Source organism: Elephantulus edwardii, unplaced genomic scaffold (genome assembly GCF_000299155.1).
Source record: "Elephantulus edwardii isolate Elephantulus edwardi_28Jun2011 unplaced genomic scaffold, EleEdw1.0 scaffold00318, whole genome shotgun sequence".
Classification (NCBI taxonomy): domain Eukaryota; kingdom Metazoa; phylum Chordata; class Mammalia; order Macroscelidea; family Macroscelididae; genus Elephantulus; species Elephantulus edwardii.
Genome location: NW_006400068.1, coordinates 1,079,433 through 1,102,783, shown reverse-complemented (window position 1 = coordinate 1,102,783; position 23,351 = coordinate 1,079,433). Strand labels below are relative to the sequence as shown.

General features: G+C 36.8%; 1 protein-coding gene across 1 annotated transcript in view; it reads left to right on the top strand.

The window, feature by feature from the left end:
• Window positions 1–23,351, top strand: part of HMCN1 (hemicentin 1) — a 763,653-nt gene that overhangs the window by 541,466 nt on the left and 198,836 nt on the right. Inside the window, exons 42-45 of the mRNA XM_006901311.1 lie at window positions 9,138–9,313; window positions 12,416–12,512; window positions 19,007–19,129; window positions 21,025–21,186. Coding sequence (XP_006901373.1) covers window positions 9,138–9,313; window positions 12,416–12,512; window positions 19,007–19,129; window positions 21,025–21,186 — 558 coding nt within the window. The remainder of the gene's footprint in view (window positions 1–9,137; window positions 9,314–12,415; window positions 12,513–19,006; window positions 19,130–21,024; window positions 21,187–23,351) is intronic.

Sequence of the window (23,351 nt, the reverse complement as noted above, 5' to 3'; positions counted from 1 at the left end):
CTATGCAAAGGTGTTTGACTCTGTGGATCATGACAAGTTGTGGCTGACATTGAGAAGAATGGGAATCCCAGAGCACTTGATTGTGCTCACGAGGAACCTATACCTGGAGCAGGAGGCTGTTTGTGAATGGAGCAGGGAAGCACTGCATGGTTTGGAATTGGGAAAGGAGTGTGTCAGGGATGTATTCTATCTCCATCCCTGTTCAGTCTATATTCTCCATAGCAAATCTTCCCTTTCTAATCACAACTAGTAAGCTTGCATACTTTCTCTGAATACAGTATTCCATAATTATAACATACAGCATTCAGTTTTACAATATATTTTAACATTAATGTTACACATAGTAGAAGCATAATTTTCCATCAAATACATACAAATAAACATAAAATTTAATACATTTCATCTTATGCCCTTTCGTGTATCTTGGCTTCACTTTTCTAGTCTCTGATGTTTGGCTGGAAAAAGTATTCCCTTGCTCTACGTCTTTCCTGAGGTATTAGGTTACCCTTAGTGCATGACCCATTTATTCATTCCTTTATCCTTGGTTATTATTTCTCCTTCTTCCGATTTGTCATTTAGTTTTACCCAAACGTTACCCCCTTGGGAAGGGACATCAGGCTCAGGAACTTTGCTAGTCCAAATCGCAGGTAACAAGACCAGTCTGGCAAGTTTTCCCTTTAGTCCATTTCCATTCATGTTGAATAGGGTTCATAGGTGCACCAGTTGGCTGTCTTGGCCACTAGGCAGGACAGTTAACTCACTGTCGATTCACTATTAATACTACTTTTGAAAGATGGGATGAAGGTACAGTCCACCTCATAAGGCCCTTGTGAGTTCTTGCGTACGAGTGTCAGCATATTGTTACAGTTGTTTGCTCAGGAATCACTCTTGGTCCTGGTATCTGTAGGTGCATCTCTGTGCCTGGAATGCAGGATCAGCAAGAAGAAAACAATTTCAGGTGAAATGAGTAGCATCAGCATCCTCTCCTACTTTCTTCTCCAGATAACCATGAGAAATGTAGGAATCTGTCCAGGGACAAACCCCTTTAGCTTCTCTCATATTGAGTGTGAGCTCACACTCTTGAATGCATGTGAGCCAGCACTTCATACCCTGATCACTCCCACCCCTGTTTTAGATAACAAATGTTTCAATTGCCCTTTCCAATTCCCTACCAGACCATTACTTGGAGGGTGCTAGGCAATGTGGTATGTCCATTTAATATGATATTTCTTGGCACATTATTGCACTCTGTAGGCTGTGTGTCCCTTGATCTGCAGAAATATAACTTGGCCACACAAACTGGTACGGTATCTTTTGTTCCAGTCCTTTCATGATATTTTGGCATTTGCTTTAGTTACAGGGTATACAAATCCCAATCCAGAGTAAGTATCTATTCCTGTGAGGACTCATATGAAGCTCTCTCTCTCACTGCCACTGGTGCCATCGCTCTTATATATTTGACTTGTCAACTATGTACATGGCCTTTCCCCCTTGGAATCTGTCCCACAGCCATCTGCAGTCTCTTTTCTCTTCCTGGCAAGCAGGTGGTGTTTTGTGCCTTGGAGGGGAAAAAGAGAAATGTGCCTGGTTTCAGCCCATCTCTACATGTCTCCATGTCCACTCATTTCACAGACCCAGTTGTCCACCTCACAGGAGTCTACCAACATGTCTACCAGCTGATTCCAACCACTCTCTGATCCCGGCAAGTGATTATTTTGATGAGTGTTGACATGTCTAATTCTAGTGCACCCCCTAAATTCCCAGAGTTCTTTCTTTCCATAGGCTCATGCCCCACACTGGTGTCCCTTTAATAGTCCAGTTTTCCATGGCCCATTTGCCTGACCATATTGACTAAACCATTAGCCACTGCTCATGAATCAGTAAAAGTTCACACATGACAACTTTCATCATTGCCCAGTTCCTCAGTCACTTCCAGGAAGACAGCATGCAATTCAGTGCAGAGCTGTTCTTGTCTCCCTCAATTAAGGTCTTGCCATCTGTTGGTCTGAATGTGGAAGTTTTCTGCATCAGATATTGTCAACGTACCCTGGAACTGCCGTCTGTGAACCAACCCTTTACTGATCAGCAAAAATTTGTTTATGGGTACAGTCCTTGTGACAATGGGCTCTGTCAGCATCTCCAAAGATTCCAGGATAGGACCAGTGAGAAAGAGGCTACTTGCTCATGGATGAGGTATGCACCTTCCTGAATTTCCCCAGTAGCTTGTTCTTGAAAGAAACATTTCCATTTTATTGCAAAACTGTTTTACACCTCGTCTTCTCTATTGGAGTATATTTCAGGTCTCATAATAATCTTATGTTCTGTCATTGAAGCAGTCTCATCCAATTACCGATAACAGTAAAGTAATTGTCTTTCAAATGGCAGTTATCTCTCTTTGTCCACCAACAATCTTATATTGCTTCAGTTTTAAAACTTGATTAAAATATTTAACAAGCAAAATTGAACTAAGCATTAGTTTAGACAAAATGGTGTTTTTGTGGTTTTGTTTTTTTTAACCTACCTACAGTATATCTATTTCTTTTCTTTTGATGCTTTCTGGATCATTCAATATATTGCCCATAGCATCTTTCAGTATTGCTACACGAGGCTTAAATTTGTTTTTCAGTTCTTTCAGTTTGAGAAATGCAGAGTGAGTTCTTCCCTTTTCATTCTCCCATCCCAGTTCTCTGCACATTCCATTATAATACTTTGCTCTGTCCTCCCAAACTGCCCTTTGAAATCTTCTGTTCAGATCTTTTACTCTGGTATGTTTTCCTTTAGTTTTGGCTTCTTGATGCTGCAGTGCAATTTTTAGTCTCTTCTAACATCCATTTCAACTTTTTTTCTTTCTCCTCTGTTTTTGTAATGACCTTTTGCTTTTTTGATGGGTGATATCCTTGGCATCGTCATGTGGTCTTTGATCATTGGTGTTCAGTGCCTCAAGTCTATTCCTAAAATAACTCTTTGACATTCAGATTGAATTGACTCAAGATCATATCTTGGTTCCTGTGGACTTATTTTAATTTTCTTTGGCCTCAGTTTGAACTTGTATAAAAGTAATTGATGGTCTGACCCACAGTATGCCTTTGGCCTCGTTTTAATTCCTGGGATATGATGCTGGGAAGGGTGGAGGGTCAGCAGAAAAAAGGAAGACCTTCAACCAGGTAGATTGACAGTGACTGCTGCACTGTACTCTTATGTGTCAGGAAGGGTGAGGATGGTAAAGGATAGAACAGGGTTCAGATATTTTGTTCATAGAGTCCCTATGAGTCATACTTGACTCAATAGCACCAGCAACAACAGTATACTTGTCGAGTAATAGGGGTACATCTCTCTCACCAGAGCCATATTGGGCTTTATACCTCGATTACTTTTGCCATTCTCTATCAGTATGCTCTTTTGATTTTAGCTCTTTTTCCAATATATTATTTACATTCTACTCCTTGATTAGTGGATAATTAAATTGTTTTTTCTGTCATCCCTAAAAAAGTATGCACTAGTACTGCTCTCTTTGTCTAAGTTCTGCCTCACCTCCAAATAATTGGCTCTAAGGAAGAGCTCTGGGAATATAGTCTGGCATGCTGAGCTATTCCCCAAAAGGCCATGTGTTTCCATTCCAGTTGTTCCAATCCACCAGTAGCTTCATGGGAGAAAGATAGCACTCTCATCATGTTAAGATTTACAGCCCGAAGCTCAATGGAGGGAGAAAGATGATAGTCTTCATGTTAGGATTTATAGCCTCAGAAACTCAATGAAAGATTGCCATGAGTTGAAACTTACTTGGGTAGCAGTGGGTTTGTTTGTTGGTTTTTGTGGGGTTTTTTTAATGGATTTAAGCATAAAAGTTATTATTTTGCTTCCAGACCATAGAATTATTTCCAGATTTACCAAAAGAAGTTGTAATGGTCACTATTTACAAAATATCATATTTTTTTCCTAACAAAAATATTCATTTTTGTAATATGAATATCATATATACCTAATGAAGAGGCTAGTTTCTGTCATCATCAGTAAATTAGCAAAGAGTTCTCTAGGCATTCTTGTTTGCTCTCTCTGCTGCAGTTGGCTTGGATCCACATTCAGTCTCCAGTTTTAGTACCATTTGGCTGTATCTGAAATAATATGCTGCCCCAGGGTTTCTAATTACTTTCTTCTATGGGGTTACTTGTATGCTTTATGAAGAGCTAGAAGGCTGCCAAGATAAAATATCCTCAAAGAACATTTCACCAATAGATCTAAATATGTAACACAATGGCTTCTGTAAGCTCTTAAAAGAAGTGACATTGATATTGACTGAGTTTTAGTAACGAAAATCTGGGTTTGTATTTTTCCATTATTCTTTGGTTTAATGTCCAAATGAGATAATAGAAAGTTGATTTTTCTGGAATTATAGAAATATGTATCACTGTTCTTTATAATTTTCTAGATTTATTTTACACTATTCCTTTTAGTTATTCCTGGCATAAAAGTTAAATAGTGAGCTATTAATATGTTTGAGGATTTGTATTTGTACTTGGAACGGGCATCCTCATCCCTGTTACTTACGGCCCCCCAAAACTCACTCAAGAATCAACTGAGTCAGTTCTGACTCTATCAATGGCAATAAGTTTTAGTTTTAGCGTTTCAAATATGTGTCTCTCTCTATATATATGTGTGTGTGTGTGTGTGTGTGTGTGTATAAAGCTATTAAATAATTATAATTTTACAATAGCTTTTTATTCTGAAATTAATTGCCAGTAGATTCTCTATGATGAATACTATTTCCATGTGTTATAAGGTGGCCTAGTTCATAGGGAATTGCACTGTCAACCCAAAGACTATAGGCCACTCCTCTGTAAGTTCAAATCCATAAACAGCTCATTGGGAGGTAAAAATGGGCTGTCACCTGCTATACAATTAAAGCCTAAAAAGTCCAGTCAAGGGTCAGCTATGAGTTGGTTCCAATGTGACAATAATGAGATTAAGTTTGGAGGTGTTTTAGTCTATATATTATATCATTGTTGTTGTTAGGTGACATCAAATGACATATGGCTGATAGCAACCCTATAAACAACAGAGCTGAAACCTTTCCTATCCAGTGCTATCCTCACAATTTCTAATAACCTCAATCTGATTCCTACAGTCTGTGTCGATCCATCTGACTAAAGTTCTTCCTTTACTTTACTGTTTCACCACCTTCCCAAGCATGCTCTCCCTCTCTAAGAAATGATCTCTGCTAAAGTATATGAGACAAATTATATATGTATTTGCCCAAAGTATGTGCCATAAAACTTCATCACCTTTGCCTGCAAGGAACACTTTGGCTGCCCCTTCTCCTAGGCATATTTGTTTGATCTTTTGGAAGGTCATTGGATAGTCATCACTCTTCTCCAACTTCACAATTCAAAGGCATCAATTCTTCTTCTGCAATCTAGATATTATATTCATATATATTATGTATTTTGCTGGAGTAGTAACAGTAATAGTAGTAACATTATTACTTGTGCCTAAATGGATTCTATTGTTGTGTGTCATCAAGTTGATTCTAACTCATAGCAATCCTTTAAGACAGAATATAACTGCCCAGTAATTTCCTTGTAAGAAGTCTTTACAAAATCAAACTGCTAGCTCTTTTTATCAAAAAATGCCTATCAGAATTATATTGATGAGTTAGGGATAGTAGGAAGAGAAGAGAATAGATTTAATAGTTTGGGGTGTTTTTTATTCCTTTTTTAAAAATAAAAATGGAGTTCATTGAAGGATTTTCTCCTTGGAAGAAATTCAGTTGAGTTTTTGAAAGTTTTGTAATCCTGTGATAATTTTTTAAAAAGAATAAAAACCTTCTGTTCAGAGGACTTTCTTAGCGATCACACATTCTCTAGCATCTTGACAAGTGTAATCCTATGGCAATTTTTATTTAGGTAATTAAATTTAACAAGTATAAAGCACAGGATGAGAAATTGGTCCAGGATAGACTCCTTCTTAAGTAACATAACCACAAAACTAAAATAGAGATAAGATCTAAGGAAGCTAAGGATTTAAAGGGTAGAACCTCGTTCTTCTCTCAGACTAAACAAAAACTTGGAAATGAAAGACAGGACACAAAAAATAGATGTGTTTCAGTAATATATATCCTTGGCTATAATTACATTAACTTTATGGTTCTTTAAAAGACAACTATGCTATTGTTTTGCATTTTTTTCCTCTCAGTTCTAAAAATCTTGTTTTCTTTTGAAGTGAGTTCAGCTCATCTCGCTGTAAAGAAAAGTAATTGGAGGGAAAATATTTGGAAATAAATTAGCATTCCACTGTCTTGAATTATTTCAGACTTTCATTTCTAAAAACAGCGCATGTTCATCAATTCTGCAAATAATTTCAAATAAGCATACTTTTATACAGTTAGGATACATTTTTATCTAATGAGGCCAGACTTTACTTGAAATTATTTCCAAACTGTGAAATCAGCTGTTCAGTGTAGAACTTCCTGGCTAAGAAAAAGGCTTGTGAATGTATCTGTTTCCATGATATTTTAGAAAGTGGCACTAATTGTGCTTATATTGTTTAGTATTGCAGTCATTTTAATCTCAAACAGACTGTGTATCTTTTTACCTAATGTGTCATATATCAAAAACTATCCAAATATTTTCTGTTCCTGCACAGATGACTTTAAACTTATCAAGAGCCAGATGTCTTGTGTGCTATTAAATTTAGCAGAAAGATGGTCATGCATTTCTGCACAAATGCACTATTGATCTGTTCCAAGCCATTGAACATGATATTTCTTCCTTTGGGTTTAGCACAAGTACTGAACTGAGAAACAGTGTGTGGAAATGCCCTTTTAGTTTGTGATTTTTCCTTGTGTAACAGACAAAGGAGCAGCAAAATATTATCATTCTAGAAATAAAGTGGTGCTAATCAATTATGGGTAACATTGAAAAGAATGGAAATCATAGAACACTTCTCTGTGCTGATTGAAATCTATGCATAGACAAAGTAGAAGTTGTTTGGAAAGAACCAGGGAATACTGCATGATTTAGTCAGGAAAGGTGTGTGTCAGGGTGGTATCCTCTCTCCATACGAATTCAATCTCTATGCTGAGCAAATTACTCGAGAACCTGGACTATATGAATGTGGCATCAGGATTGGAGGAAGACTAATCAACAACCTGTGTCATACAGGTAACATAATCTTGCTTTCAGAAAATGAAGAGGACTTGAAACATTTGCTGCACAAAATATCACAGACTTTAGCCTTCAATATGGATTACTTGTCAACAACAAGAAAACGAGTATCTTCGCCTCTGAGCAAATAAATAGCATTGTGATAGATGGAGAAAAATAGAAGTTGTCAAGCATTTTCTTTTTCTCATATCCACAGTCAACACTCAAGCAACAGGAATCAATAAATCAATAGAAAAAACCCAAAAATCATTAAGAAAATCTACTACAGTACTCTCCAAAGTGCTAAAAAGCAATGATGCCGGTTCAAAGACTATAGTGCTTTAAGCCACGGATTTTTCAGTTACTTACTATGCACCTGAAAGTTGGATAATGAATAAAGATTGCAAAAGTATCTTCAATGGTTTTGAATTATGGTGGTAGTGAAGCGTATGGACTATCCCATGGACTGCCAAAAGAACGCATGACTCTGTCTGAGAACAAGTATACCCAGGGTGCCTGTGGAAGCAATGATGGTGAAAATTCATCTCACATACTTCAGCATATTATCAGGAGAGGTCAGACCTTGAAAAAAGAAACATCTGAGAAATATGTAGAGTCAGAGAAAGAGAAGAAGCCCTCGACAAGATGGATTGACACAGTGACTATGAAATGGGCTCAGTCATATCAGAGATCAGGAGGAAGGCCCACTGTAAGGCAAGGTTCAAATATATTGTTTATAGAATCACTATGTGTCATAGTCAACTTGAAGATACCTACCAACAGACAAGTCTAATTTTATTGTATGTTTATTCATTATCATATTCACTACAGTGATGATATCAAGCCAATTTCAATGTGAATGGACACTATCAATATTTCTAATTCAAAGAATTTCTTTCTATGTCCCTTAATATCTGTTTGAGTGCAGTTAAAATTTAATGCAACTTCTCTACAAATAGTATGTTCCCCATGATCCTAAGGAATTATGAAATTTAGTGAGAAATAGTCAAGGAAGTTTTTCTTTGTGCTCTTTCAGAGCAGCCCTTCCATAGTGATGGATTTACCATCACTTTGTATTTTCTGAATTATACTATACAGGCTAGAAAGAGTCCTTGAGCTGTTATGGAGCCTACCCTTTCATTTTGGCAGGACTGCACCTAAACTGTCTGAATGTTTATTCTTTAACACACCCAAAGGAGGGGAGATTCCTTAAACTTCCCTAGGAACACATTTCAGCATCTGATAAATCTTATTGCCAGAGAATTCTAATTCCAGTATCATTAAAATTTCAACTAATATCTACTTTTATGCAATTGTAAGTATGTTTTTCAGCTGGCCACTGATTTAGCTCATTCTTCATTAAGCTGTTGCTTTAACATTATTTCATTCCATAGAAAATTACTAGACAATATGAGGAGAATGTAAAAGAATATTATACTACGAGCCCAAAAACTCTTAGCCATGGTAACATCAGTCATATTATCCTAAACAAGCCGTTATCTGTCACTCACTTTATGTTTGATACACTGTGAAGTAGAACTGGATTAGATGTCTTCGTTTGTTTCTCCACAGCTGCTATGAAATTGCTTTCTTTTGCGAAAACCACAAATGTATGTTGAAAGTTTATTTGTTTTTACATCATTGTTATTTTCAAAATATTTCATGAATAAATTGTCATTTTTTTAAACGTTAGTGAACTTCTAATTATAGAAATTTCTTAAATGCATACTTTGAGAGAGCTTCCCAGTCCTAATAATTATCTAAATGAGAAGTTTAAGAACTATTTCTATTCAACAAGGATACATTAATGTACTATTAACATTTAATTCTGAACCAAGTGATGATACTGATAGCAAAGAAAGTATGTTAGAATGATTATGACACTTTGCTTTTAAAGAGCCAATATGGTTATTTTGTGTTTATAGAGCTTGATGTCTAATAAAAATAAACAGTATGGTAGCCTGCTTTATCCTGAGAGTAAACTCCTCTTTTATTTAGTACCGCCCAACATAATGGGAGAAGAACAGAACATCTCTGTCCTCATTAGCCAAGCTGTAGAGTTGCTGTGTGAGAGTGATGCTGTGCCCCCACCTACTCTGACCTGGTTAAAAGATGGGCGTCCCTTGCTGAAAAAATCAGGCCTCAGTATCTCAGAAAATGGAAATGTGTTGAAGGTAAGGCTAGTGATTCACTTATTTTTTCCTATATCATTTCGTAACATAGGTATTGTGGTGATGTTGTTAGGAGTCTTTGAGCCTGCTCTAATACTCTTATCAACCCTATGAACAACAGACAGAAATCTTTCCTATCCTGCAGTATCCTTATAATCTCCACCATGGTCAAGCCCATTGTTTCAGTCACTGTGTCAGTCAATCTTATTGAGGGTTTTCCTCTCATTTTGCTAACTCTCCTTTTCCAAAACTGCATGTCTTTTAGGAGTACTATGCTACTTTTATCTTCTATAAGTATAGAAGTCCAGGAACTATTTAACTACTGACACTTGTAATATTATTCTGTATTATACTTGAGATAATTAAATATTTAACTGTCCATTAAAATTTATAGCTAGATACCATATAAGAGTAATTAATTCTTGTGATAACCATATCACAAGAGTCCACAATTAAGATTGCATAGTGGAATGTACTTGGGGCAGTGGGAGGGGTGCGGGGGGGTTGTGTTCCAGGAAAGGGGTGTTTCTTTTACTTTTAAAAGAGAGGAGCGAACTGGCAGGCCGGGAGGTGGGGGGAGGGCTGGGCAGGGAGAGAAGTGCAGCAATGAATGAATGGAAATCCAAAATCTCTGTAAATGTTCATTAAAATTATTAAAACTAACAATAAAAGAATAATTAATTCATTAAAATATTACAGAAAATTTTAAAAAGTGCTTTATTTTCAGTTATTCAACCAATCATCAAATACCTTTTCTAGGTATTCTAAATAAAGACACAAAACATAAGACATTTTCTTCTCTAGAACATAAAGTCTCTTGAATTGAAAAGTGCAGTAAGACTGAGTTAAAGATAACATGGGTGTTATAGACTATGTATTTTGGAGAATAAAAAAGGCTAGTCTATAGTTACTTCATGAGTCTTAGAAGACTACTTGGCTCTTTAAGGATAGATGGGAAAAGCTGATTAAAGAAGCAAAGTAAGCTAAATTAGCTGAAACAAAGATCATTAAACAAGATAATTTAGCAAGGTGAATATTTAGAAGTATATTTTACATGTTTGAATTGACTTAAATAAGAACTTTGAAAGACATTGTGAAGTGATAGAATTCAGGAAATGAGTTGGTCAATAGAATACTTATATAACCTTTAAAATAACCCAGTTGAAAACTTGAACCAAAAGCTAAGTAATCTTCCCACAATTATTAAGTTGCAGAAAATGGAGTTCAACACAGGTGGTGTAGCTTCAGAGTTCATGCTACTAAGGGATACTGTTCATGAAGGAAAGTTATAACTGGCGAACAAAGAGATTTCCTGGGAAATGGAGTTGGTGATGGTTCCCAAGAATGGCAGTTGCTAATGCTGTGACCATTGTGTCAGAACAAACTCTCAGCTGACCCTTCAGTGGATTTTCAGAGACAGTAAATTGCACAAGAGGAAATTTCCCATCTTTCTCCCGTGGAACAGCTGGTGGATTTGAACCACGTGCCTTCAGGTTGGCAGTGCAGCTCCTTACCATAAGGCCACCAGAGAAAGGGGAGACAGATAGCTTAAAAGTGCATGTTAGAGTTAAGAGGATAAATACCTTGAGTTTTAAGACCTTATAATTGTGGAACTGAGTAGATAAGGAAGAATTGGAAAAAGAAAAAAAAAGGAAGAATTGGAAATACTGATGAAGAATAAATAAATCCAGCTGCATGTATAAAAACATATACTTTCCAAATTTGCAAAACTCAGATTTGACTGAAAGATAAAGAGATACAATTCTGTGATCACAGCTAGCAGTTCTTCTGAGGAGTATCTGATTATGATTAGCATTATCATAGCAAAATTCCATGGGAATAGAGCTCTGTTGTCTTCAGAACACAGACCCCAAAGGGAGTAGGAGGAAAGAGACAATATCAATTAAGAAATCCTGAAATTCATTGAAGCTCTACCCTGGAGGTAAGCAAGAGTCCAATATGTCGACTGAACTGAAAATTATCTCTAAAATAAAGACACTGGATTTTGCATACTTCTTTAGGTCTAATATTCTTCAATATTGTATCTGTGTTTTGACAAAATTCCAATTCTATTTTTTCACATCAACTAATAATTGTTTACTGAGTACTTAATCTGCACCCCTACTATACATTTCATGATTATTCCAACCCCAGTGACTCTTCTTTTTTTTGAACATTATATTGATTGGAATCTCATTTGATAATCAAATATATACTTCTTATATTGTTGTTGTTATGTGCCTTTGAATTGTCTGTGAGTAATAGCGACCCTATATGTACAGCAGTTTCTGAAGCCTGACTTTTCTTTTGTCTTTTTAATGATGCCTTATATTATTAAGCTCTTTTTATGTTCATATGCTTTATCTTTTAGTGACATGTTAATGCATTAAAATAAAAACTTTATTACACTGTATTTCTCTTTTTCTTCTACCCGCAGTGCCAAGAACAGTTTTCATTGACTGTTTAAAGATCAATGAATGAATGATGAATTAGCATCAGTGCATATTATAGCTAAATAGATCGAAAAAGATTTGCCCATACCCAATTTTCTCCCAAGCACTAGATAAAATTCTGAGAGACTGAAGCTATTTAAATATAATGTCTGGCTTAATAAAGTTTATATGAAAAGATAGGTTTATGGTGAGAATAGTTCAATGGTGATTAATTTTATAAAACATTAAATATGGGAATGATTGTATGAAACACAATGTGAATGAAAAAAGTGTTAAACACAATGTATACAAATTCTATATGCAAATCAATATTAAATAAAAATAAATATAAAAAGTTTATAAACAGTGTGAGCAAAGATATTTAAGTCAATAATCAGGGTTTGATTTAACAATATCTTGGACACATAAGGATTATATATGTTTGTAACTTAAATAATTATTTTTCTATTTCACCCAAATTGCATTTAGAAAACCTTTCTAGATTTTCAGTCACTAATATGTACCAAATTAAAATGAGGTATGACATGAGGATTAAATCTTTATAGATATTAAATCTAAGTAATAGGTATATAGCCATTGATTCTATCCTCTTTACTTTTGAAATGTTTAAGATTCTTCGTACTATAGTTTTAAAGTATGCTTTTGTTTTCAGATTGAAGATGCTCAGGTACAAGACTCTGGTCGTTACACTTGTGAGGCCACAAATGTTGCTGGAAAAACTGAGAAAAACTATAATGTCAACGTCTGGGGTAGGTGTGATTAGCCACTTTGAAGCAAAGAGCACACCCTATGGTTTTGCATTTATTCTTTATGTTAATTCTAAAAATTACATCTGTAGAAATGAAATTGATTGTAACACATGTTGTTGTTGTGGTTAGAGGCCATCAAGTTGAGTATGACCCAGTGTGACCCTATGAACAACAGATCTGAACCCTGTCCTATCCTGTGCTCTCCTCACACTTCTTGCCACTTGAAAGCCCACTGTAGCAATCACCATGTCAACCCACCTGGTTGAGGGTCTTCTTTTCCTTTGCTGACCCTCTGTCTTTCCTAGCATCATGTCCCTCTCCAAGGAATATCCCCTCCTAGCAATGTGTCTCAAGTACATGAGGCGAAGCCTCATCATCTTTGCTTCCAAAGCCTACTCTGGCTGCACCCTCTCCAAAACTATTTGTTTGTGCTCTTTGTAGTCCATGGGATGTTCAGTGCTCTTCTCCTACACCACAGCTCAAAGGCATCAATTATTATTCTGTCATCCTTATTCACTGTCTAACTCTCAGATGCACTATATTGAACACATGTTGTTATGTGCCATCGAGTCACTTGTGACTGATAGTGACCCTATGTACAACAGCCCTAAACTCTGCTCTGTCCTGTGCCAATCACACCATCTCTGATACACCCATCCCGATTACCCCAGTCACTGAATCAATCCACCTCATTAAAGGGCCTTCCCCTCCTGTGTTGTCCCTCCACCCTCCCAAGCATGATGTCCTTCTCCAAGGACCAGTCTCTCCTTATAACATGTCCAAAGTATGTTAGATGGACCCTTGCCTCCAAGGGGCCTCCCAGTTTAACCCTCTCCAGGATGAATCTGTTTGTTTTCCTAGCAGTCCACGGTACCCTCAGTTCTCTTCTCCAGCACCACAGCTCAAAGGCATCAATTCTCCTTCTATCCTCCCTAGTCATTGTCCAACTCTCTGATGCATAACAAGTGATTGCAAAGACCATGGCCTGTATATCAGACACACCTTGATCTACAGAGAGACACCATTGCTCTTCAGTACTTTGGAGAGGTCCCTAACAGCAGACTTTCCCGTTGCAATACATCTTTTAAATTCCTGGCTACTAGTGTTAAGAGTGTTGACTGTGGAGCCAAGCAAACTAAAGCTGTGTACAATCTCAATCTCTTCACCATCCATCCTGATGCTGCCAATTGGTCCAGTGGTGAGAATCTTTGTCTTCTTGACATTGAGCCTCAATCCATATTGAAGGCTACAGTCCTTGACCCTCTGCAGCAAGCATTTCAGGTCCTCCTCAGTTTCAGCAAGCAGAGTTGTGTCATCTGCGTAACACAGATTGTTGATAGATCTTCCACCAATCATGACACCACATTTCTCCTCATAGAGCCCGGCCTCCCTGATAATCTGTTCTGCATATAGGTTGAAAAGGTATGGAGACAGGGCACATCCCTGGTGTATGCCCTTCCCAGATTTGAACCACGCAGTGTTTCCTTGCTCTGTTCTGAGGACTGCCTCTTGGTCCAAGTATAGGTTTTGCATTAGCACAATCAAGTGTTCTGGGATTCCCGTTCTTCTCAGAGTCAGCCACAGTTTGTTATGTTCCACACAGTCAAATGCCTTTGCATAATAGGGGAACTATTTTTATTGACATTGAACTAAGGTATACATTTACTTCAAGAACAACAATAAACTCAGCAAAAGGAGCAGATGCAATATGGGGTTTACTGTGTCTGATCTGCTTTAGAATCTGACCTGCTTTAGAAAGGGGAACTTCCCCTATTAATAATATCCATAGTACCAAATAAATAGCTACATGATGAGATTTCCCACCCCACATGCTCCTGTACCTTATTCTACCAATCATTGGGTTCAATGCTCATTGCAAAATGACTGACACACTTTACTCATGGTTGTGGGGTTTACTTGTAAGGAGATAAGTTGGGGAGCAGAAAAAGCAGAGGATATCAACAATACAAGTCCAGGTTTAGTTCAACAACTACTCCAAAGATTAACAGCAAGACACAATTTCTCAAATAATTAATGTACAGGTTTTGTTCAGCAGCACAAATGCAAGAAGCCTCTGGTTTCCTTAATCATCCATCAAACTTTATCTCAGAGCAGTTACAAGTCAGCTTTTTCTTCAGTCATCCAGCAAGCAAAACCTTTTAACTGTGGCTCTATCTCCAGGGTTCCTCTAGTTACACCTTGCCACAATCTCTCCACAGCAATACCACAGTCTCTTTACCACTGTCCTCACAATATCTTCACAGTCCTTCCACCACTACCTCTCACTGCGTGAAAAGTGTTCTCTTATATTGGTCCCACTGTTGTTGATGATTTACAAGACCATGTGTCCACAGTTAAGGTAGCTGGAGACCAACTTTCTCCAATAAGAGCTAACATAGTATCTAGAGCCAATTTTCAAGGTTTCTGACACCCCAGACCTCTTTATTCTTATCATGTGATTAATTGTAAATGTTACCTAGTGTATTCTTCTCTACTAATTAGTATGTCCTTTAGCTTCTACAACTGTTATCTCATAATGATTGAACCCTTTCCAGAAACTACTAGTGGATCAGACACTTGGAAATAGGCTAATTTTGTGTAGAACTGGGTCAAAATGTGTTTGTGAGTTAGTTTGCAAAACATAATGTTTTCCAGTCTTTCCCAAGTTAGTTAGGAGGAATACTAGGTACAGACATTTTCATGGAAATTAAGAGGCAATAATGTTCCTATTAAAAAATAATAGGGGTGGCATATAAATAGGACTTGGATAGATTACATGTGTGGGCATAACAAAATGACTGAAAAAGACAGACACTGATCTCACAGAACATATACTTTGCTGGTGTAGCACATCTTTAAATAGCCAATTAAAATTAAATACTTCATGAGCTATGACAGATGATTGTGTGGGAAAATATAATAACTGAAAGTGACATATAATGGAAATTTTAAGGATGATTAGGTATTAGCTTTATGAAGAGGATGACAACTTACAGATACCTAGGAGAATTCTGAAACCACTGAATGAATTGAAGACTAAACTTAAGGTCATTTGCTATGGAACTGAAGACTGGTATAGAGGCTCCACCAAACCTATCATCATTGTGTTGTTGTTGTTGTGTTGTCATAAGTGAATTATAGCAGACCCACCAGGAGGTTTTCAGGGGCAGTTACCTGTACAGGAGAAGATTGCCCATTTTCTCCCACAGATCAGCTAGTGGATTTAAGCCATCTACTTGTGTGTTGTCAGTGCAATTTCTTACCATTAAGCTACCAGAGCTCCCAAATCATGGTGGCCTAGTGGTAAGGAGTTGGACTGCCAACTAACCCAAAGGCACACAGTTCAAATCTACCAGCTACTCCATGGGAGCAAGACAGGCAATCTCCTTCTCTGCAACTTAACTGCCTCTGAAAACCTGCTGGAGAATCCACTCCAACATTATCAATGAGTAGATTGTAACTCATGATGACTTTTTAAGATAAAGTTGAAATTCCCAGTGGGTTCCAAGATCACCAATGTTTATAGAACCAAACTGCTACATCTTTCTGTAGCCACTTGTGGGTCTGAACTGCAGAAGTTTTTATTAGAACTCTACCACTTAACCACTGTACCACTATGGCCCCTAGATTTTGTTGCTGTTGTGTTATTAAGTGGAAACTGGCTCCTAACTAACTCTCAGTGGGTTTCCAAAGGCAGTAAATCACATGAACAGAGAATCCTTTTGTTCACAGCAGAATAAGGTGACAAATGGAAATAGACCTCTTAAATCCGTATATATGTGTGTGTATCTATATCTATCTATATGTTGTTATTATTTGCCATCAAGTCACCTGTGACTCTTAGCAACCCTATGTACAATAGCTCTGAACCTCGTCATATCCTGAGCCAGTCTCATTATCAGACAGACTTGTTCCATTATCCCAGTTACTGTGTCAGTCAATCTCATCGGGATCTTCCTCCCTGCGCTGTCCATTCACTCTTTCAAGCATGATGTGTCCTCCAAGGACTGGTCCTTTGTGACCACATGTACAAAGTGTATAAAATAAAGCTTCAAAATCCTTGCCTCCAAGGAACAACTTGGTTTCACCCTCTCCAGGACAGACTTGTTTGTTCTCTTGGAAGTCCATAGTATGTATGTTAAATACTCTTCTCCAGCATGACAATTTAATACTCATTGCATCTTCTGTTATCCTTAGTCATTGCCCAGCTCTCTGATACATAGAAAGTACTCTAAAGACCATATCCTGAGTAAGATACACCTTAGTCTCTAGACAGACATCTTTACTCTTTAGCACATTGGAGAGGTACTTGACAGGTGATGCCAAGAGTGTATATTGTGGAACCAAACAAGCTGTAATTGTTAAGAGTCTCAGTCTCTTTTCCCTCTATCATGGTGCTGCCAGTACGCCCAGTGGTGAGAGCCTTTGTCTTCTTGATGTTGAACTTCAATCCAGATTTCCTGGCACAACTTAGTGAGCACATCCAGGGTAGCATCTATTTGTTGAAATAAATCAATTGGTGTGCTGTCAACTCCTGGAGCCTTGTTTTTTGCCAGTTCCTTCATAGCAACTTGAACTTCTTCCTTCATCACCATAGGTTCTTGCTCATATGTTATCTCATGAAATTCCTCTGTGTCAGCGAATTCCTTCTGATACAGTGGCTCTGTGTACTCCTTCCATCTTCCTTTTATACTTCCTGGATCATTCAACATTCTACCCAAACTATCTTTAAGTATTGCCACCCATGGCCTGAATTTGTTTTTCAACTCCTTCATCTTAAGAAACACTGAGCGAGTCCTGTCCTTTTGATTTTCTGACTCCAACTCTCTGCACATTTCATTATAGTATCTTGCTTTGTCATCCCGAGATGCCTTTTGAAATTTTTTATTCAGCTCTTTGATTTTTTTATTTCTTCCTTTAGCTTTGGCTTCTCGGCACTCTAATGCAATACTCAGAGTCTCACCTGACATCCATTTTGGTCTTTTCTTCTTCTTTAGCCTTTGTAATGATCTTTTGCATTCTTCATGGACGATTTTCTTGATATCCTCCCAGAGCTCATTTGGTCTACGCTCATTGGTGCTCAAGGCCTCAAACCTTTCCTGAGATGGTTTTGAAATTCGAGTGGGACGGACTAAAGGTCATATCTTGGTTTCACTAGTAGACTAGTGTTTAACTCTTTCTCTCCAAGAGAGCTGAGATGTTCAGATTTGTGCTTTATAAAGAAAGTAGATAAATTTAAGAAATTGGATCAAGAGGATTAATGGATTAAGTGGAAAGATGAGGAGGCAAGTCAGGGATGGTTGTAATGTGGGCTTGACTAGCTGGACAGTATGGACCGTAACATCCTTCCTTCAGAGAAGGGAAAAAACTAGGTTAATTCCATTTAGGAAAGCAAAGTTTGACAATGCCTTTAAGGTGCAGAAGTTAAAACTAAGCAGTCAGTTGGACATATAAGTCTAAACTTCTGAGGAAATCTTTATTACAACTATGTATTTGCCTTAATAGTCATTGGAGCTGTAAAGTTAAATGTGAGTATTGCTTATGTTTAATTAAAAACCCAAGTGCCATCAAGTGAGTATTTCCTCATAATTAACCTCCATTGCATTTCTCAGACTGTAAATTGAATGTGAGGGTTTTGCTCTAGGATTATCAGAGAAGGGCCATTATATACAAATTCATAAAAGCAATGATCTTAATAAGGGTCATAATGTGGATTCTGATGGAAAGTTTGAGCAGATGAAGAAATTGAGAGAGCACTCCAGGTGTTAAATGGATGTTGAGTTTATATATATTAGGATATGAGAGGAGAGTATAAAAATAGACACCAGGTTGTTATGTGAATGGAGGAAGAATGATAGAGAAATTCACAAGACGGTAAGAAAGAGCTACGTTTGTGGCATGAGTCTCAAAGGATCAGAGTCCTTTGATAATTCTTTCTGAAGAGTAAGATAGAATCTCCAAACTCTCAATTCTCAGAGCCTTAGAAGAATAAGCATTTTCCACCTAGTAATACTGGGGGTGGTGGGGAGGGAAGGGAAAGATAAGATAATGGACTGTGGGAAGGCAGGTTATACAATCTAGAGTTAAAAATGACTGTTTCTTGGGTTAAATATCTTGCTTCTTCTCTACTACTTGCAATATGCTTGACTTTTTCCAATCATTCTTTGCATCTGAAACATCAAGCCTTGCTAGACAGCAGTGGCTCGATTTATTTAAAGTTTGATTGATGTCTTGATCATTGCAAGTTTTGAAATATCTGTAATGTATTAGCTTCTTTTATGTTATTTTAATACCCTGAATATTTTGTTGATTAAATTTCTATCTGTAAAAATCAGCCATTGGCCACTACATATGTATATCTATAGATGAATTTTACCATAGCATTGATAAGTAAACTCAAGTATTTACCCTTTCCTTGTATCATATGAGTATAAACATCTTTGCCTACATGAATCATGGAGGATAAAAAAGTTTCTTGTTTCTTTTTCTTTCAGTACCACCAAGTATTTTTGGTTCAGATGAACTCGCTCAGCTTACTGTTATTGAAGGGAACTTCATCAATCTATTGTGTGAATCTAGTGGTATTCCACCTCCAAATCTAATATGGAAGAAGAAAGGTCAGTTTCTATACTTTCACATTTATAACATAAAATATATATATGTGATAAATGTCTTTCTTTTCTCTCACCAATGTCAACTAATTAAGATTCTTTCCTGGACTTTGAACACTTAGCATAATTGCCCTATATTACATGTTTAATGTATGCTATTATAAATTATCCTACACTTCATTTTTCTGGATTTTTTTGTTCTTTTTGTTGTTGTTGTTGTGTACCATCGAGGTGGATCTGGCTGGCATGGAGGAGATTGCTTCTTCTTCAGTAGAGCATCTGGTGAATCTTGAACCATACGCCTTTGGGATTGCAGCACAGCTTCTTGCCTCTAGGCGACCAGAACTCCCTTATCTTTCTAGATTTTAAATGTTCCCAGGAAACATCAATTTTCTTTGTTAATTGATTGATTTTTTTATTACTCAAATGCATTATTGGGTAACTATTCACTCTTCAACCTAGTTTTCTTTAAATTGATAAAAAATATTCTTTTTTATGGGAAACATTTTTGCTCTATTTGTAACAATTTTGAAATATGTTTTAAGAGTCGCTTCTTCAATTGAGCAGATTTTTATTTATTCAGAAGGAATATTTATTTGTACTTAGTAAGTAGTAGACATTATTTACAGAAAGAGATGGCCTATCTTTCTCCCAAGTAGCTAGTGGACTTGAAATATTGGCCTTTTAGCAACCCAGTACATTGCACACTGTGCCACCAGCAATTCCACTCAATTCGTTGCTGTCAAGTAAAAACCAACTCAGGGCTGACCTCCACTGCATTTTCAGTGGCTGTAAATTGTACAGGAGGAGTTTGCTGATCTTTCTTCTCCTAACCTACTAGTGAGTTCAAACTGTCAGAGAGACACCACCAGAAGAACCCCTTTATATAAATCCTTAACTGTTCAAACATTCGTTTTTATTTTTAAATTTTAAGGTTATATTTTAGTCTCTAAATATATTTTCTCGCAAATATAATATTTTGTTCAAAAGAAAGAACTGCAGAAATAAACGTAAATTGTTGTTGTTATTGTTGTTACATGCCGTCAAGTCACCTGCAACTCATAGCAGCCCTATGTACAAAGCCTGCTCCATCCTGAGCCAGTCTCACCGACTCTAACACACCTACCCCCACTGCACTGGTTACTCTATCAATCCATCTCATCTGGGTTCCCTCCACCCTTCTGAGCATGACATCCTTTTCCAAGGATCTATCCCTCCTGGCCAGGTGCCCAAAGTATATGAGAGAGAAAAAGCTTGAAAATCCTAGTTTCCAAGGAGAAACTTGGATAATTTTTTAACCTCCTTCCTAACTTTCTCCCCATCCTCCAACATGGCAAGGTATTTTACAGTGTTACAGTGTTATCTACCATTTGGGTGTATGACCTAGGAGAAAATAAATAAGTACAAATATATCAAGTACATGGATTGTTATTAGGTGTCCAGTATGACTCATAGCAGCCCAATGAACAACAGATCTGAATCTTGTCCTATCTTGTGCTGTCCTCATTATCTCTCATATGCTTGAGCCCATTGTTGCAGTATTTGTGTCAATCCCTCTCATTGAGGGTCTTCCTTTCTTCTGAAGACCCTTACCATTTCCAGCATGATGTCCTTTTGCAAGGACTAGTGCCTCTGAACAACATACTCAAAGTTTATGAGACAAAGCTTAGCCATTTTTACCTCTAAGAAGCATCCTGGCTGGACTTTCTCCAAATATATTTGTTCTTTTGGCAGCTCATGTGATATTCAGTATTCTCCAGTACTACACAACTCAAAGACATCAATTCTTCTTCTACCTTCTTACTCATTGTCCAGCTTTCAGATGTATAGGAAGTAATTGAAAAGTGTATATGCAAAGTGCTTTATGTTTTTGTCTCATCTTCTTCCTTTTTTTTTTCCAGGCTCCCCTGTCCTCACTGACTCTGCAGGTCGAGTTCGAATTTTATCTGGGGGAAGGAACTTACAGATTTCAATTACTGAAAAATCTGACACAGGACTCTATACATGTGTGGCATCGAATGTTGCTGGAACCACACAAAAAGACTACAATTTGCAGGTTTATCGTAAGTTGTTGATTTTTCTAAAAATTTCTACCCTTTTTAAAAACTTTTTTTCCAGATCACTACCACTCATTTGTAGTATGGTTATAACAACTAGCAATTCATTATTCCTTATTTTAATGTTACTGGTATTCCAGTGTATAACTATTTATTTATAACTGTTATTTATTCAGTGATACCTCTGTTCCCTGTAGATGAGTCAGGCAGATACATTAATAAATATATTGTTGAAGGCCTGATTGTAAAAGGAATAGAGAGGTAATGGGGGAGAAGAAGAGTGGTATTGTAGTATATATTTACAATGTAAAGAGGGGGGGGGAAATATCATTTTAAGGACCAATTACTTGTATAACATTTCAGAGTACTTTGATTATTCATATTATTTTATTAACTCTTCTCATAACTAGGAAGCTATTGACTTCATTTTGCTGATGTGGAACCTTAATCCCAGAGAGATTACGTATGATGACTAAGCAAGTTCATGTGCTTTGTACGTGGTAGAACCATTAATGACTCAGTACACAAGATTACTGAGGCTAGCCCATTGTCAAAACATCCCGTTAGAGTGGGACTGGTTGTCTTATTTAAACTCTGTATCAGATTTATAAAATAACAAATAATCAATGATCAGAGACAAACAAGGAGAAGTTTCTTTTATCTCATATGAAAAGCACAAAGTTGGCAGTCAGCCACTGAAGTTTACAGGACTCTAACCTTCTGAGACAAGAGCACTAGATTCCCAGGACCCTTCTTTGATGGTCTCCAGATGGTCACTATAACTGTAATGGAGGGTCCATGATGAAGACCACAGAAGGACAAAGGTGGTTACTCTATCTCAGTAGGAAAGCAAGAACTTTCCCCCTAGCTGATATGTTTAGATTTTTCTCAATTTGAATTTATTTGCATGAACATTCCAGTTTTCAACGATGATTGAAATGATAACTTTTCCAACTTGTATACTGAAGATTGAGAAGAGAGTTATGAATAATGTTGTGTCAGCGAGACAGCAATGCCTGCCACAGTATTGTAATATTATTTAACTTGTTCTAAAAAAGGAAATTGATGAAAAATAGGTCTAATATATATACTTATTATATCATATTACAAAATTATTTAAAATGAACTATCTCTGTGTTTCTCTTATTTTTTTCCGAGGGGATTTAGAAAAATACTCTTCCATTCCTGAAATTTTGTTATATTTTAAAATTTAGGATATTTTAATTATTTTTTCTCATTGCAAAAGTAATATATGTTTATCACAGAAAAGTATGAGTGGGTAACCACTCATACCTACATTTACTCACACAAACACCACAATTTCATTGATATTTTATTATAATTTTTTACTGCCAACTATATGATCCAGGTAAATATGGCATTAAACAAACCTAGTTGTAGTCATAGAGCTCATTTTTATTATGATTTAGACCAACAATACGGTAGCTGCTAGCAACATGTGACTACTGAACATTGGATCTTTGGTTATTCTGCATTGAGATGTACTATCATTGAACAATGACCACTGGATTTCAAAGACTTTATACAAAATACATGTCCTATTAGTATTTTAAAATTCACTGCATATTGAAGTGAAAGCATTTTTTTATTCCAAAAAAAGATTCAGTAAAATATACTACCAAATTTAATTTCATCTGCTTACATTTTAAGTGTGGTCTTTAAAAGAAAAAGAAATTTAAAGTTTAATATGTAGTTTACTTTCAATTTCTATTGGACAGTACTGCTTAGTGGGATCAAACAGCTAACAATAAGCAAAGTGTAATTACAACCTGAGCAATTTGCTTAAATGAAAGTAACAGAGCCTTATGAAAGTTGTAACCAAAGTACGTACCTGGTTTACTGATTTGGGAGAAACTCCTCTGAAGGAATGACTTTAAGCTAAAATTTGAAGGACTCAATAAAATAGGCAAAGGGATATGCAGGACTCAGTAGAGTTCAGTCTACCTTATGGCAAGAATGGGTAAGGAATGGGACTTTGAACTAAGAAGTAGGCAACACCAAACTATCCCAGGACGGAGAGAAGGTATTTTGGTCTTTACTAAAATTAACTGGATGCCATGGACGAAGAGCAGCACAAAAAGATCAAGGAATACAGTACACGGAAGATATACACCCACTGAGAATATTCTATTCCCCCTCTATTAATGAAA